This window comes from Thunnus albacares, chromosome 24 (assembly GCF_914725855.1).
Source record: "Thunnus albacares chromosome 24, fThuAlb1.1, whole genome shotgun sequence".
NCBI lineage: Eukaryota > Metazoa > Chordata > Actinopteri > Scombriformes > Scombridae > Thunnus > Thunnus albacares.
Window position 1 is genome coordinate 9699202 of NC_058129.1, and position 18519 is coordinate 9717720.

An 18519-nucleotide genomic window follows, 5' to 3' on the forward strand; every position below is an offset into this window, starting at 1 on the left:
TTTTTCAAATAAATGTTGAAGTCAAATAAACCAACTGCTCAAAAATTTATGTCAGTTTCACTTCTCTCCTGTGACGTTGTCCATGGTCCTGACACATCATCATGTCATATTTATTGCCACAAAAACACTGAGCTAAACAAGGCGCAAGCTGTCTTCTGAACTTGAACCCATAAAAGAAGAACATTTCAACAAACAGCCTTCTTGAAGAAAATCCGGAATATAAAGCTGCTGGACACCAGACGTCTCCTACTTCACTGTAAAGTGTGTGACTTTCAGACGAGCTGAGATGTCACAAAATCATGCTCGTACCTACACATCTTAAACTCTGATTCACAGTGAGCAAAGAGAAACTTTCCCCCATCAACAGATGTATGTGAAACAATCTTCTCGTTTCAAACTCTGCAGATTCATCATTCTGCATAGTGAAGGTCACACATCCAAGTGAAGTAACAACAAGAGTTTTGAATGGAGGGCAACTGTGAAGAGCATGCAGGCTTTGTTCCATGATTCTGCCACAAGATGGCACCCTTTCCTTATAGGAGCAGTGTCCTCAATGATTATGTATGTTTGTATGTATGTATTAGTTTGTTTGACTCTATGAAAATGTGATTCACCATTTTCCAAGTTTTTTATTCTATGTAAGCATTGTTTAATGGACAGAAGTATGTCATGACATCATTTGACTCATCTCAGTTTAGAGTAAAGGTGGTGTCTTACAGTAGTTTCCAGCATGAGCAACAAGCACCAGATGACAGCGCTCTCAGTTCAGCGGCTCCTCTCTCTCTAAATGGTCAGCCAAATCAAGTCCTACTCTCTCTCTCTGCGGCTGTGCAGACCTTACATCACCTCTGTGAAGCTGGTTTCTCCATACCACTGAATGACAGGAAAGATTTTGTTTCAGAGATGGTTCTTAGCAACAGAAAACAAAAAGTTATCTGTTGACTCTCTTCACCTGCTCTTCAAGCCAAGATTCCAGTCAAATATGACACTTAAGCTGTGAGCAGAGGGTTTAATATAGGCAGCTAGAGAGCACAGCTCTCACAAGAAGTCAAATAATCACTTTTATATTGAACTGAAAATCTAATAAACTAAATTCATTTGATTGATCTCAATCAGTCACATCATCAATTCAAGAATTTACCATTTTTAATTTTACAACACATGTTGATTGTTTTGGGGACATAATGCATTTATAGGAAGTGAAATCAGTTTGGGAAGGGGCAATAGGGAGCTGAGGTGAAACTATAACTTCCAGGAAGTAGTAAAAAAAAAACAAAAAACTCAAAATCACTTTGAAATATGAAATAACGCAAATTACTAAAAATCTGTCACTGGAACAAACTCAACAATATGTTTTGTGGATTCATTGATACATGTTTTTTTCCACTGTCCAATGTAATTGTTTATTTAACTGTTCCCTTTTTTGTGGTCTTTAACAAAAAATTTCCCACATGCCCAAGACCTTTGTGGCTTAATCGTTACCAACTTGACTGACTAAGGCCAGATGAGTGGCTACAAATATAAAAATGGCTGTACTGTGAGTATTTTTATTTGCTATTTAATACCCGCCATTTTCATACCACTCATTTAAAGCACAGACTATTAACTTGGGTCAGAAAACTATTGGAAATATTACATACACCATTTTAACTAGAGGCTACAAGAGGACACAGTGCAGGTCAGGACCAGTTTTCTGACACAATGGAAAAGGAATTGTACATAAGACACTAACAATTTGAGGGCCTGTATTTTTTTCCTACTCATATTAAATGGTTTTGACATATACATGTAATGAACGTAATCTGTGTTGACATGAGTTACTGTCATTTTCTTTTCAATTCATTTCTTCTCCCCAAGGCATGAATTTGCTACAGTTGACTACAACTGAGAAGCTGCCACCTACAGTATACTGTATATTTTCTATTGTTCTTTGCTAATAAAAGAGAGTGAGAGGGAGAAAAAAAGGTCCGATAGGAGAAGATAGATTTGATAGTACAGGTGCACCTAAACAAAAACCAGACCATTATAACAATACATGTGGGTATAAAGAACTAATATGTAATGCAACATAAAGGTAATTTTACCAACAAAGTTTGATTCAATTAGTAAACTTTAAGCAGGTATTTGTTCAGAAAAAAATCCAATGCATGACTAAGACACATTTCTTATGCATTTTCTCAGCATACTAAAATATATAGCCTACTGTACTACAAAGTTCTGATACAGGTACAGTACAGATCAGTATTGAATACTGAAAAGATTGAATTCTACTAGGACTACAAATAATGATTATTTTCATTATTGTGTGTAGGAAATCATAATCAGAAGTGTACTGTTGGAGAAAAGACTATTATTATAATAATGTTTTGATGATTATTAATCTAGTATAGAAATGTATTTCAACTGATCAATTTATGTCCTTAAAGAACATGACTCAGTCTTGACTCTGTCTATTGGCCTTTAGCCTATATGTTGTAATCACATTATTCTCTTTTTAAGCAAGATGTCTCACCCGGACATGTCACCAAGACATCTCACACCTTGTTCGTGTAGGCAATGTCTAGTTTGTTAGGAAAGAAGGAACAGAAAAGGTTATCTTTAGATACACAGTGACCCTGATTCTAAGAAGTGATAGTTGAGGAAGGGGAACTAAATGCAAGAACTGGAAGTTGTCCAAGACGGGCATGACGCCACATATGGAAGTATTATTAATTATCTTTGAGGAAACCGGTTTCTGTACACAAAGTATGACTGCAAACAAGGTGTTTGTGTGATGGTTGCGTTGGGCGGAGGCTGAAAGTATAAAATGTTTGTATGAGTCTATCAATGTGCTTCTCCCTTGCTACGGAGCTTGGGAGGCCTATATGCATATACTTTATTAAATCCAGTTGGACTGCAGGAAAATACTGCATCTCTGGTATTTAATTGCCTTTGTCACCTGACTAGACAGGCTGACTTTTCAGCTGCAAAAATTTATTAATTGATTGTTGATTAATTGTTTAGCCTATAAAATGTAAGATGAAAGTGAAAGATGCCTGTTGTAATTTTCCACAGCCCAAGGTGACCTCTTCAAATGTCTTGTTTTGTCTGACCAACAGTCCAAAATCCAAAACTATTCAATTTACAAGCACATAAAAACACAGAAAAGGAGCAAATCTTTGCAGGTGGGAAACTGGAACCAGCAAATATTTGGCATTTTTGCTTTAAGAATGACTAAAAGGATTAATCAGTTATCAAATAGTTGCCGATTATTTTTCTGTCGAACGACTAATCAATTTATTGACAAATCTTTGCAGATCTAAACTCTGCAAACACACACACACACAGATCTAAAACCTTATGTTCACATCATAAAATATCAATACATGCTCCTGTCATCTTGATCATTTGGTATAAGGTGGTCAAAAAAACTTAGTGTGAGCTTTCTTAAGTTAGTCTTTTTCTTGTCTTGATGTTCAGATAAAATCAAACATGTATAATATTATCATATTATCACTACATATTTTTAGTCTCGGCTCATGCAAATAGTGAAGTTCAATGATGTGAATATTGGCAACCAACAAGGGAGCACTCTCTCCAGCAGCAAATGGGAAGCAGTAAACTGGGTAGTTACTGTAATGTTGTGACTTGGTGTTTAATTCGGCGTGTATCTGATCTACCAACCAGCGCGTATTTTAGTGAGAAATTTCACTTTTGTAACAGTTCACCTCTCATTCCCACAGTCTTCTCCCACTAAAACAGCGCTGCTGACCAACGGAGGCTGATAGTGAGTTGAGGCGACAAAAAAAACAAAATAATGTTCGTACAGAAATACAGTTTATCTTGATAGATTATATTAATACCAAACTGACAAGAAGACTGTCGACATATGACGCCTTTTATCTTGTGTTTCCAGAGTTATGTGTTTTTGTGGACATTTAAAGAATTGTTAATATATCATATTTCTTAAAGGGAGTTTGGTGTAATATTTTCCCCAAAGAGTGAAGGGACCTTCAGTTTAATTCAATATTGCTAATATTTGTATTTTTTAATGTTTTGTCACCACTACAGAATCACTAGCTAACTGCTAAAGTATGATAAGGTTGTAGTTATTGTTTTGATCAATGGTTTACAGCATAATAATGTGTGTTTGTATTGATTACTGATGGTGGCTGATTGTACTCACTTTCTCACAGCAGTATACAGTAAATGGTTGCCCTTTGTGTGTGTTTTTTAAACTACCTTCCTAGAAAGATGTGCTTGATGGTTTAATTGATGACTCCTGGTGAAACTCGAAAGCTCAACATTCTTGTTCCCCTTCAGCTTCCCTTTTTAGAAGTCACATTAACATTTATTCACCCAGAAAAAGCGCCTGACACCTTTTATCTTGTGTTTCCAGAGTTATGTGTTTTTGTGGACATTTAAAGAATTGTTAATATATCATATTTCTTAAAGGGAGTTTGGTGTAATATTTTCCCCAAAGAGTGAAGGGACCTTCAGTTTAATTCAATATCGCTAATATTTGTATTTTTTAATGTTTTGTCACCACTACAGAATCACTAGCTAACTGCTAAAGTATGATAAGGTTGTAGTTATTGTTTTGATCAATGGTTTACAGCATAATAATGTGTGTTTGTATTGATTACTGACGGTGGCTGATTGTACTCACTTTCTCACAGCAGTATACAGTAAATGGTTGCCCTTTGTGGGCATGTTTTGGGTGTGCATTCTCGTTCCCCGTCAGCTTCCCTTTTTAGAAGTAAAATTAACATTTATTCACCCAGAAAAAGTGAATAATTCTCTGTATACTATGACGTCCTCTTCCTGTCAGCTGCTGTGTGTCTGCAGCGTATATACTGTTTTTTCACACATGATTTCAGGCCAGTCGGAGGAGTTAAACCTATGACTTTCACCTTTATATAATTATCCAGGCTGCTGCTGTTTCTACTGTATCTTCTGTTATCAAACAGAAATATTCCAACATCCAGCAGCTGAAAGTGCTGTGTCCAGATAATTAATGGTTGAAGGTGGTTTCTGTGGGCAGCTGTATAAACTGCGTAGCTGTTTTAAACTTAAAACAGCTACAAAAATACGAGTGCAGGACTACACCTTTTGAAATGTGACTGTCGTAGCTGATCTGATCTAAGACACATTAACGCAAATATATTTTTATTTGTAAAAAAAGAAAAAAAAGTTCTTAAATGAAAATGAGTTAATAACAAGAACAATCAGCGTGTAGTGTCTGTTGTTTCTCTTCACAGTTGTTGTTGTTCAGTTGTAACTGAATGAATTAACTGATTTACATTTTCTTAGTTCTACTAAAAACTCAGAGACTTATAACACACTCTCTTTAGATGTGAGAGGGTGTCAAACTTAAGTCTTTTAAAAGTCTTTTCAAAGTCTGTTCAAAGTCTTCTAGTGTATGGTTGACTTAACAGACACCCACTTGGCAAAGAGGTCAGTTTGGGGTCCAGGAGTGAGGCACTCTCCATGTACTCATTCACCTACTCAATTTGAGATTAAAGAAAGGATGTTTTATCCAAGAAATTAGAGAAAAGGCTGTAGTGTCCTACACAACAAACAAAATTAATCTAATTCTCAACATTTAATATAAATTGCTGCAGTTACAAACTGCTAACAAACCTGACAGGACTTGGGCATTGTCTAAAAACAGATAACATGTTGGTCCACCACTTTGGTGGACTGACCAACCAACACTGTCATCCCTATAGCCATGCCGCTAACTTTTAAATATTACACAAATGTCTATGCATTCCCAGTGACTTGGGCATTAAAAATCAAGGATTAAGGTAATTTTCAATTTCTTTCTGCTGTAAATTGTGACCTAGATGTTTTGACCACAGAAAAAAACCTACTGTTCTACTGTGTAAATTAAATAGAGTGTAGAGTATCTGGGAAATCTCTTCTGTTGCTAAGAAAAGATTTTTAAGTTCCCTTTTGAGTATCAATGGTCTCAACTTCAATGTCAGTAAATCCATTTTCTAGGAAATGGCACATGTCTGTGACCACTCCCATATAAATGCATGTATAAAAAGAGCAAGTAAAGCTCATTGCCATCACTGAGGACACCTCATCTCAAAGGAATCTCACCATCACACAAAAAGAGGTAAGAAATATACTGCTGCTAATAATTTCGAATGATAATAATACTCTCATATATTTATTCAAGACACTTGAACACTATGAATAATATGCATTTACTATGAGTGTTTATATTGTTCAGATCCATTGAAGGGACATGGAAGAAAATATTTTATATTGGAGGAAAAAGACAGACTTTGCATTGGTATGCAAGGCGTTTGTGTTTAAACACAGTAAACTTGGGTGATATAAACCATACTGATTGCAATCGAAAAGTAGAAACTTCAATATTAATCATCACCAACTTGACTGACTAAAGCCAGATGAGTGGCTGCTAATCCAGATATGGCTGTACTGTAAGCATTTTTATTTGGTATTTAATACCCACTATTTACATACTGCTCATTTAAAGCAAGGACTATTGACTTGGGTCAGAAAAATATTGGAAATATTAAATGCACCATTTTAACTAGAGGCTACAAGACGATACAGGTTGATACAGGTCAGGACCGGTATTCTGACACAGTGGAAAAGGTATTGTACATGGGACACTCTCAGTTTGAGGGCCTGTATTTTTTTCTACTCATATTAAATGGTTTTGACGTATAAATTGTGCATGTAGGTTTTGTCAGTCTGTTAACATTTGTGGCACTTTTAATTTCAAATATTTGGGCCAGGAGTCTTATTGTTGTTGTTGCTGCTGGTGAAACAATCAAAATACTTCTCTGGATAACTCAAAAATGTTCTCGGCAAACTGCAAAAGTTTTGCAAGACAACACACAAGTAGGTAATTTTTTCCCCTCCCACCTTTAATATTTTCCTCCATGTCCCGCCTGAGGTTCTGTGATGTTTGGTTTCACATTATACTTATCTGTCAGATTACTAAATAATAATCATAAATAATGAAGATTTAACTTGTACAGCTTTTTCCTGATTAAAATAATTCAAAACCTTTATTTGATGAGATACATGTAATGAACATAATCTATGCTGACATGGGTTACTGTAATTTTTTCCATTCCCTACCAGGTTTCCATTTCACTCCAGAATGAAAATCTATAAATATGAAGTGATCGTAATCACTGAAAACATAAACCACGACAACACTTTCAATAACATCTACATCAGGCTGATTGGGACAGGTGGACAGATAGACACACACTCCTCCCTCCGCGACAATAAAGGGTGGGCACCCTTCAACAAGAAAAACAAGAAGACAGGGTCAAAGGTAAAAACTACTTACTACTGGAACCAGCAAGTCTACAGTATATCATACTATATGTTTAAATGTTTATCACTTACCAACACTTTTGTGACCGTGCAGTTCAGCGTTTAGTCTCTGTTGATGAGGGTGTACTGGTGATACTGCTGGGTGCATGTCATGACTTTTGACTTTTCCCATAGCTACAAGGTTATACAGTCTTTGCCAATGACCCAACAATGCTGATTTACCATGCATAAGAGAGAAGTCCTCTGAAACTCAATCTTTTGTGAGGGAGCCTTTTGTAACATCAAACCACCATAAAAAACAAAGAACACCAAGCAGTCAGTTCAGCCAAAAAATTTCTCCAGTAAAGATCATCTCACATGTATTTAAACTCTCTCTTTCTCCAGGTGTCTATCTGCTCTGTGACCTCTTCTACTTCCCTTGGCAAGCTGCTCATGATAGAGCTACACAAACAGCATGACCCTTCATTCTCTGAAGACTCCTGGTTCCTTGCCAGGGTGCAAGTCAACTCTCCAGAGGGAGACACGTACAACTTTCCTGTCTACCACTGGATTGATGACAGAAAGGTTTACCTCAGAGAGGCAACTGGTTTGTGGAAATCCACTTTGTGTTCTGTCCATCCTCACTGACGACACAATTTCAATCACTTTAAACCTTGGCTTGGTTATTCTGTTGAAATGTCATTTCATGCCCATGTTCTGTATATTCTCTTTTTCTTCAGCTCTAAAAGACTCTGATGACACTCATCATCTTAGCAGGAAGAGTAGGGAGAAGGAGCTAAACCAGAGAAAGGAGCACTATCGGTGAGAACGCTGAGTTTGCACATATTGTTGCATTATCAACCCCAGATTTGACATAAATCTAAACCTCCGTACCACCACTCACCCATGTCCTCCTCTCTACTGTCTCTCAGCTGGGATGTATATTTAGAAGGAATACCCCACTGTGTAAAAGCACATGGCCCTCTTTGTCTGCCCTCTGAGGTCCGTTTCTCCTTCACCAAGAATATACAGATGGGATTCAATGCAGTCACAGGGTGAAGTTCTTATATTCTTTCCATTTATTTATCTGTAAAAACAATTTAAAAAAACATTAAAATAGTGACCCCCTTTGTTTATGTTATCTAGGATAATATGGCTGAAACTGGAAGGACTGTCTAACCGCAAGGACAACTGGACTAGTATGAATCAAATTGACCGAGTGTTCCACTCCAGGCGGACGGATATATCAGGTACCATACTATTAGGGATGGTTAAAGGGGATGTATCATACACATTTACAAGTCTACATTTCTATTTTGGGGCTCTGCTGGAATATCTTTGTATGACTGACAGTTCAGAAAGCTCCTTATTTATCTTATACTGGCTCTTTATGCAGTCCCTCAGCTCAGTTCAGCCTCTGTCTGAAACAGGCTGTTTTAGCTCCTGTCTCTTTAAGGCCCCCCTCCTGATCAACCCACTCTGTTCTGATCGGTTAGCTTCCAGAGGTTGCTCCTCAGGAGTAAATAAACTGTAGTAGTAGGATTTCAGTTATTTTTGTCGTCCTTTCCACAAAATGTCAGCTTCTCAAATACATCCATAAATTTTCGAATGGAAATCTGATTCGAAATACGTGAGTGGACAACATGAACAATCTTAGCAAAGAAGACAAAGACAGACCAGCAGGTGTTTCACATCTTTATAAAATGTAGCAGAGAAGATTAGCGATGGGGTTCGATACAATTTTATCTCATCCAAATCCTTTTCAAATCTTCAATCTTCAATTCATTAAAGTGAATTGAATTAAGTTGAATTTGCGACAGTCAGCTACAAATGAGAAGCTGCCACCTACAGTAAACTGTATGTTTTCTATTGTTCTTTGCTAATAAAAGAGAGTGAGGGGAGAAAAAAGGTTCAATAAGAGAACATGGATTTGTTAGCGTCAGAGCTTAACAAATCTGGGTATTTTGCTGACCGCAATCTAAAACAGAACCAGCTATTGAACCATCCCTAGAGAAGACAATCAATGTACACTATATAAAACAGGACCTTCAGAAAACCTGGTAAACTGCCAACTGTAATATATTACATTTAAGTAACAACAAATAATATCATTCCATAGCCGTGACTTGGTGTAACACATTGAGGTTCAAATTTGTTCTTTTTCCAGACCGTGTTCAACAGCTTTGGAGGACCAACGCCTTTTTTGGCTACCAGTTCCTAAACGGTGTCAACCCCATGATGATCCAGCGTTGTACAATCCTGCCTGAGAACTTCCCTGTCACTGATGACATGGTTTTCCCCACTGGTCGGTGGACATTAGAGGATGAAATGCAGGTGATTACCTCTGACAACTGATTATTTTTTAGTTAATTATTCATTAATAGAAACAATAGTGACATTTTTAAGAAGAGACAAGAAACAAATCTGTTCCAGTTAACAAAACATCAAATTATTGTAACCCTAAGTGACCCTCACCCTTTCACTAGACCTTTATAGTTGATCTCAGTAATTCATCATCTTTACTAAAATTATTCCAAGGTGTTGTGTAGGATGACAGTTATTCTGATATTTCCAACAGAAAGGAAACATATTCCTGTGTGACTACAAGCTTTTGGATGGAGTGAAGACAAACGTCATCCATGACAAGAAGCAGTACCTGGCAGCTCCCCTCGTCTTGCTCCACAGAACTGATGATGATGAGCTGATGCCCATTGCTATTCAGGTGAGTTGGAAGCTTAGAGCTCCTGGCTCGCTCAGTATTTATTAATTACCCACATGGGAATCATGACATCATATCCCTAAAATATAAAACATTTTTTAAAAAGCAAACATAAACTACTGTAACATGAAAAGTTCTTAAAGCATTGTTATGGATTATATAATCAATCAATTTAATGAATCAACCATGTTTCCCTTTTGTTTCCTACAGCTGAAGCAGAAGCCAGCAGAAGACAATCCCATCTTCTTGCCTTCTGACTCTGAGTATGACTGGTTGACAGCCAAGATTTTTGTGAGAGGCGCAGACTTCAACATGCATCAACTCAACATGCACCTGCTGCGCACTCACCTGCTGGCTGAAGTTTTTGCAGTGTCACTGCTGCGCAATGTGCCCAAAGTACATCCACTGTACAAGGTAAATGAGATGAGAGACTGAACTTCTGGTGTTCTTCCATGAGCCAGGTGTAATCTGTTTTAGCTGCACCATGGCATGTTGTGCTATGATCTAATGCATGCTGTTGTGATCCTGCTTCCGATTATTTCCTCTTTTTTGTGTCTTCCCAAGTTGAAGCCAGCTGTTTCTGTGTTTATTTTACATGTGTCAGAAATTCTGTCTATGCAAAACAGACAATTCTAAATATTAAGGAATATCCATTTTTTCCTCAGCTCCTCATTCCTCACACTCGTTACACTCTCCACATCAACAGCTTAGCCCGACAACTACTGATATCGCATGACGGAGTTTTCACAAAGGTAAGAAAACACCAACTGTACACATCAGTGCGGACGAGAGAGCTCATCTCGCAGCAACGTGAAAAAAGGCAAGCTAATGAAGAGAGCATCTTGACCAACTGAAAATACTGAAAACACAAACATGTTTTAGACTATTGTTCATTGAGCTCTCTGGGGCATATATCACCTTCTGTATTTGCTCCCAACAATATTTACACATTTTGCTGTTTCCTAGTTTGCAGCTTCTGGTGGAGAGGGTATGACCACAATCATGAAGAGAGCACTGTCCTCACTGACCTACAGCTCCCTCTGCATACCAGATGACATCGCTGAGCGTGGACTGGACTCTGTACCAAACTTCTACTACAGAGATGATGGACTCAGGCTGTGGGATATCATCCACAGGTAGTGACAGGGACTTTTATTGCGGTTTCACAGGTGGGGTCTGTCACTAATATATGATGAATTCTTATCATTGGGGAGATTGAATTGGAATTATTTATTCAAGTAAGAATGTCATATCACAAACCGTATCAATGTGTCTTATAGGTTTGTGCAGGGACTGCTCCAACACTACTACAAGAGTGATGCTGAGGTCCAGGAAGACTCTGAACTGCAGAGCTGGATTGAGAACATTTTTGAACATGGATTCCTTCTCCAAGATAGCACAGGTGCACCTAAACAAAAACCTGACAATTCTAACAATACATGTAGGTGTAAAGAAAAAATATGTAATGCAATGTAATGGTCATTTTACCAACAAAGTTTGATTCAATTAGTAAACTTAAAGCAGATATTTGTTTAGAAGAAAACAATGCACATATAGATACATGACTTACATGTGTTCTTTGCATACAAAAATATATACAGTACTACAAAGTTCTGATACAGGTATAGTACAGGTCAGTATTGAATACTGAAAAGGTTGAATTCTACTAGGGCTGCAAATAACGATTATTTTCATGATCGATTAATTGTTTAACCTATAAAATAAGTTAATAAAAGATAATAGTGAAAGATGCCTGTTGTAATTTTCCACTGCCCAAGCTAACCTCTTCCAATGTCTTGTTTTGTCTGACCAACAAAATCCAAAATGATTCATTTACAAGCATATAAAAAACACAAGCAGTAGGCTAAATCTTTGCATCTGAGAAACCAGCATGAGTGAATGGGGCACTAAAATTGTATTATGTTCTGTATAAGTAATGTTATTTATTCTCTTTAATCTTAAGGTATTCCCACCAGTGTCCGCACTGTTTCTGAGTTGGTCAAGTTTGTCACCATGGTGATTTTCACCTGCTCATGCCAACACTCTGCTGTCAACTCTGGACAGGTGAATCCTTTCATTTATACCATGACTAATTATAATGGCTTGATTATTGTGAAATGGTACTGATCTGAGGAGAGGAGTTCGTTTTGGAAGCCTTAATATAACATAAAACATGCTGCATCTAACTTAACTAATAATATAATAACTCCATAGTTCAACAATAAGGCTTGCCTGATTGCCCGATCAGGCAAGTGTGACGCATGAAACAAACATTCCTCAGGTTTATGTGAGCACTGTCAAATAGAGGAATCAGGTCATTTTTCACTGCCATGAATACTCTCGAGAACGAGAAACATTAAAGAGGGAAATCAGTAAGCTTGGAGTGGAAGAAATGAGTCTAAAAAATGTATTTTCCATCAGATTAGGGAGTCTATTCCATTATTTGAAAGAAACAGTCCAATGTCCTTGTTCTGATTCATTTACTTAAATAAAGAGAAGATTAAACATGACAATTAACTTCAGTCTTTGTTATCTTTGTTATTTGATAACTACTATTAAATAAAACTATTTGTATAGGGGCAAGTAAAAATTGCCTTCAGGCAAGTAGATTTCTGACCAAGTTGCTGGACCAGGCAAGTGGAAAAAAAAAACATTAACTTTGAACCCTGCACTCTATCATTAACTGACCAGCATGATTGTAGTGTTACCTTTCAAATAATCATTATTAAATCAGCCATCAATCATGCATTCATTGCAGTATGACTACGGTGGTTGGATGCCCAACACTCCCGTCTCCCTTCAAAAGCCTCCACCTACCACAAAAGGGACAACGAGTGAGGAGACCATGCTGCAGACGTTCCCCAACATCAGCACAACAGCTCATGGCATGGCCACCATGTGGCTCCTCAGCAGGCAGTCCACTGACTTTGTAAGTGTCCACAGCTGAAAATGTATATTTAAAGTGGAAATAGACAACTTTCTTGCTATAACTTATCATTATAAAGGTAAATGTTGATTGCTCAGTGAAATGGCTATAGAATATTGACACCATCGCCGTTTAGATTGGTTCCCTATAAGCCTCACATTCACTATGCAATCCTGTCTCCCACCGGGTACGATCTCCCGACAAAATGAAGGCTTGATTATGGCACAAAGGAAGTGCATAAACCATTGCGCAACCAAAAGAGGAAGAGGATAGTGCTTTTATTTTCCCCACTAGCTATGGGTAACTATCATCAGTAGAACATGAGCCAGGAGCTACAAGGAAGCCAGGACCAGCCAGAAACATCTATCGATATCATCAATCTATAAAATATCTAACTATGTTTGTTTTTGGCTGCTAGCTTTGTTGCTAATGCTAGCTATGCTAGCTAACACTAACATTAGCAGCCAGAAACAAACAAATGATCCATTGTCCATTTGATAAACTAAACAAAGAACATGCTTCCTTGCAGTGACCTTTCTAAAATGAGCAGTGGTGAAAGTTGCTACAGTATATTCTGTTATGATCAAGGAGATAAGCAGACAGACGGTTGTCTTTGCATGCAAAGTTTCCACTTTAAATCCTATGTTTTCAGTAGTTTCAATGTTTTGTCATTACAGCCAAATTTCAACCTCTTTTGCCTTTAAATGAGGCTGAAATAAATGATTGTAAACATATTGTTGATCTGCAGGTCCCTCTTGGCCATTACCCAGAGAAGTATTTCACTGAGGAGATTCCCTGCAAGTGGATTCATGCTTTTCAAGAAGACCTGGAACGTTTAAGTGTAGATATCAAAGCCAGAAACAAGAAGCTGGACATCCCATACACATTCCTGGACCCGGAAGTGGTGGAAAATAGTGTGGCCCTTTGAATATCAGTGGGTGTGACCTCTGGATTAGCTGTTGGTCAAATTCAACCTCACGTTAACAATTAAGGAGGCATGATAAAAAAAAAAAAAAAAATCTTTTTAAGCGTCTTACAAGAAATTAAACTTAATACTATATACTTATGAGTTTCATTTTACCATTTTTCTTATTCTTTTCAGTGTCAACACAAGAATCAATAAATCATGTATTTTTTAACCTCTATGAATATTTTGTAGCTGCATGTAACCAATACAAATAGCATGATCTGTATTTGAGCCTGTCTGTTCTGAGTTGTACAAAACTAGAAAAAAAAACAAAAACAAAAAAAACAGTGGTTTGTGCATTTGGTGATTTCATGTATTTGTATTTATCTTTTTTGCAAGTTGTGTTCACTGTTTAATTTCAATTTAACTTTTTCAATTAATGTATCTACAACATTAATCCAATTAAAACGTCATATACAGATTTTGGTTGAAGGGTTTTGCTTTTTGCAAACAAATAAATGTTGAAGTCCAGTAAACTGACTCTGCTCATAAATTTATGTCAGCTATAGATTTATACAGGGGAGGAACATTTTGTTTAGACAGTGTTTTGGGGTTGTTGTTTTTTTTTAACAAAATCAACAAGCAGCAGCTCTGAAAGATTCTGATGACACTCATCATCTTAGCAGGAAGAGTAGGGAGAAGGAGCTAAACCACAGAAAGGAGCACTATCAGTGAGAACGCTGAGTTTTCACATATTGTTGCATTATCAACCCCAGATTTGACATAAATCTAAACCTCCGTACCACCACTCACCCATGTCCTCCTCTCTACTGTCTCTCAGCTGGGATGTATATTTAGAAGGAATACCCCACTGTGTAAAAGCACATGGCCCTCTTTGTCTGCCCTCTGAGGTCCGTTTCTCCTTCACAACTATTCAGATGGGATTCACTGGAGCCACAGGGTGAAGTCTTCAAATTCTTTCCATTATTTATCCATCAAAACGATAAAAAAAAGAAAAAAGAAAAAACACGCTAAAATAGTACCCCCCATTGTTTATGTGATATAGGATAACATGGCTGAAACTGGAAGGACTGTCTGACCGCAAGGACAACTGGACTAGTATGAATTATATTTACCAAGTGTACCGCTCCAGGCGGACGGATATATCAGGTACTGTACCATTAGGGATGGTTAAAGGGGACGTATCATGCACATTTCCAGTTCTATATTTTTATTTTGGGGCTCTGCTGGAATATCTTTGCATGATTTGCAGTTCAGAAAACTCCTTATTTATCTTATACTGGCTCTTTGTGCAGCCCCTCAGTTCAGCCTCTGTCTGAAATAGGCTGTTTTAGCTCCTGTCTCTTTAAGGCCCCCCTTCCGATGAACCCACTCTGTTCTGATTGGTTAGCTTCCAGAAGTTGCTCCTTGGGAGACTTCCACCAGCTCTGGAGGCTAAGTAAATAAACTATAGTAGTAGGATTCACTTATTTTTCTTGTTCTTTACTCAAATTGTCAGCTTTTCAAATACATCCATACATGTTTGAGTGAAAATCTGATTTGAAATATGCAAGTGGACACCTTGAACAATCTTAGCAACAAAGATAGACAGAACGGCAGGTGTTTCACCTTGAGGTTGAAACTTGTTCTTTTTCCAGATCGTGTTCAACAGTTTTGGAGGAACGACACCTTTTTTGGCTACCAGTTCCTAAACGGTGTCAACCCCATGATGATCCAGCGTTGTACAGTCCTGCCTGAGAACTTCCCTGTCACTGATGACATGGTTTTCCCCACTGGTCGGTGGACATTAGAGGATGAAATGCAGGTGATTACCTCTTACAACTGATTATTTTTTATTTAATTCATTCATTAATAGAAACAATAGTGACATTTCTAAGAAGAGACAAGCAACAAACCTGTTCCAGTTAACAAAACATCAAATTATTGTAACCCTAAGTGTCCCTCACCCTTTCACTAGACCTTTAAAGTTCAGTAATTCATCATCTAGGAAAGAAGGAACAGAAAAGGTTATCTTTAGATACACAGTGACCCTGATTCTAAGAAGTGATAGTTGAAGAGGAGGAACTAAATGCCAGAGGTGAAAGTTGTATAACAGGAAACGGGTGTCTGTACACAAAGTATGACTGTGCACAAGTTGTTTGTTTGACTGTTGTGTTTGGTGGAGGCTGAAAGTATAAAATGTTTGTATGAGTCTATCAATGTGCTTCTCCCTTGCTACGGAGCTTGGGAGGCCTATATGCGTATACTTTATTAAATGCAGTTGGACTGCAGGAAAATACTGCGTCTCTGGTATTTAATTGCCTTTGTCACCTGACTAGACAGGCTGACTTTTCAGCTGCAACAACTGATTAATTGATTGTTGATTAATTGTTTAGCCTATAAAATGTCAGATGAAAGTGAAAGATGCCTGTTGTAATTTTCCACAGCCCAAGGTGACTTCTTCAAATGTCTTGTTTTGTCTGACCAACAGTCCAAAATCCAAAACTATTCAATTTACAAGCACATAAAAACACAGAAAAGGAGCAAATCTTTGCAGGTGGGAAACTGGAACCAGCAAATATTTGGCATTTTTGCTTTAAAACAATTAATCGATTATCAAAATAGTTGCTGATTATTTTTCTGTCGATTGACTAATGGATTCATTTACTAATCTTTGCAACTCTGAACTCTGAAAACACATACAGACAGATCTAAAACCTTAACCTTAACCTTAATGTTCACATCATAAAGTATTAATGCATGTATCAAACACATGACTTACACACCCTCATTTATGCTTGACATGCAAAAAATATCCCTCAAGGCCTGCAATACTATAGTAAATTACTAAAGTTATTAAAATGTATACAACACAGCTTGAAAACAAGTCATGAATGAAGACATTTTCAGGACCAACCAGCAGAGCTTCTGCACAGGCCCCAAACAAACACAAATCACAGACAAGCAGCAGCAGCAACATGTGATTTAACAACCAGCAAACACAACTTATTCAAAGCCTCGGCGGGCTCCACAGACAGCAGCAACAACACAACAGCTTCAGCGTCCAGACAAACAATAAACAACAAGCTCCAAACCATCAACAACAACACAACAGCTTCAGCGTCCAGACAAACAATAAACAACAAGCTCCAAACCATAAACAACAACGCAACAGCTTCAGCGTCCAGACAAATAATAAACAACAAGCTCCAAACCATCAACAACAACACAGCAAAGAGTTAAATACACACAGAGAGCCACGGCGGGACATTTAACCAGCAGGAAAGAAACTGAAGCGAGCGAAGAGACAAATATACAGACACAAAGATAGAGAGGGTGTATTTGACTCACGTTTTTGAAGTCCATGTTCTCGTCTTTCACAGGAATGAAGTTTCATGAATGAATGAATGAATGTCCCACTGCACTTGTTGTTTTGACAGTCTTTTTGTTTGCTTGTTGACAGACGTCCTTCATGTCCTCTCTTCTGTCCGTTTCAAACGGCAGGTGAGCTGGTGGAAAACAAGCTAACTTAACTTTGTTTTCTGTTTAAATTAAGTTAAATTTCTATTGTTTGTCGTCTTACCAGAGTGTTTCAAGCTTCACAGTTCCGTTTCTTCTTCCAGAGACGTGTCCATTCACAGTTGTCGTCGTGCCATGACAATGCCCGCATCGAAATGTTTGATAGTTGGCTCATTTTTAATCAAAGGTTGTTAACTTTCACCTGGTTTACCTTTCTGTAAGCGTCGGTAAGGGTGAAATACTCTTTTTGACCGCTTACACTGGCTAACATGCAACAGCCGTTACAACCCAGAGGGGCGCTGTTTCACTCATTTGAGGAAGTTGTGAAAATGGGGAAGACCGCCTTAAAAATTAAATAAGAGACAAGTAAAGTATTAAAAAACTGTTCTTCTTTGGGAAGGCACTAAAGCTGTATTCTGTTCTCTTTAAGTAATGTTATTTATTCTCATGAATTGGCTAAATTGGTCAAGTTTGTCACCATGGTGATTTTCACCTGCTCAGGCCAACACTCTGCTGTCAACTCTGGACAGGTGAATGCTTTCATTTATACCATTACCAATTTTAATGGTTTAATTGTTGTGAAATGGTATACTGAACTGAGGAGAGGGGTTTGTTTTGGAAGCCTTAATACAAAATACAGACCCCCTGGGGTCAGCTGAGAAAAAAAGATCCATTAGATTCATAATCTGTGCCCTCGAATTACGAATCCATGTCCACGGATTTGTAAACTGTGCCCTCGGATTTGCAATCCAAACGACTTTTTTCTTCAGATAACATAGATATAAATAATTTTATTTCATTAATTTGTGGAAGGTTTCTTTCCACACGCAATCCCACTTATGAACACTTAAATCAGACATTTGATGACAGGAATAACCATGTAGGCTATAAAAATATTCTGCACAGTGAAGCTAAAACAACAGAGGGAACAAGAAGGAAAACACATTTTTGTGTGGAGGAAGGACACTAGGTAATTTTATTCTGTGGAGCAGTTGAAGTGACTCAGCCTGTGTGGGTGGTTCAAAGTGGTTAAATTTCCTATTGCATGCACTGCAGACTATTAAACTTTGTTATGGCATTGTTATATATTATTGAACAGATGTAATTACTCGGTACCACTGGATTAATAGCCTAAAAATTAATCTAACAATAAAACAG

The 18519-nt window shown here is 37.6% G+C and overlaps 1 protein-coding gene and 1 long non-coding RNA gene across 2 annotated transcripts; one reads left to right on the forward strand and one right to left on the reverse strand.

The window, feature by feature from the left end:
- Positions 1 to 7116: 7116 nt before the first annotated feature.
- LOC122976021 (polyunsaturated fatty acid lipoxygenase ALOX15B-like) lies at positions 7117 to 14202 on the forward strand. The gene is made up of 14 exons (XM_044344268.1): positions 7117 to 7309; positions 7696 to 7897; positions 8031 to 8112; positions 8223 to 8345; positions 8437 to 8540; positions 9458 to 9624; positions 9869 to 10012; positions 10220 to 10423; positions 10675 to 10761; positions 10976 to 11145; positions 11290 to 11411; positions 11973 to 12073; positions 12768 to 12938; positions 13684 to 14202. The coding sequence occupies exons 1-14, from the start codon at positions 7130 to 7132 to the stop codon at positions 13861 to 13863; spliced, it is 2037 nt and encodes a 678-aa protein (XP_044200203.1). The 5' UTR covers positions 7117 to 7129; the 3' UTR covers positions 13864 to 14202.
- On the reverse strand, positions 11228 to 17589 carry LOC122976025. The gene is made up of 3 exons (XR_006400786.1): positions 17426 to 17589; positions 17194 to 17351; positions 11228 to 11417 (listed from the first exon to the last, which is right to left on the reverse strand). It is a non-coding gene; the product is annotated as an uncharacterized LOC122976025 (long non-coding RNA).
- Positions 17590 to 18519: the final 930 nt, after the last annotated feature.

Coding starts and splice junctions, on each gene's coding strand:
- LOC122976021 (XM_044344268.1), top strand. CDS start 7,130: ATGAAAATCTATAAATATGAAGTGATCGTAATCACTGAAAACATAAAC. Junction 8,346..8,436: donor GGATTCAATGCAGTCACAGG/GTGAAGTTCTTA, acceptor TATGTTATCTAG/GATAATATGGCTGAAACTGG. Junction 9,625..9,868: donor CATTAGAGGATGAAATGCAG/GTGATTACCTCT, acceptor TATTTCCAACAG/AAAGGAAACATATTCCTGTG.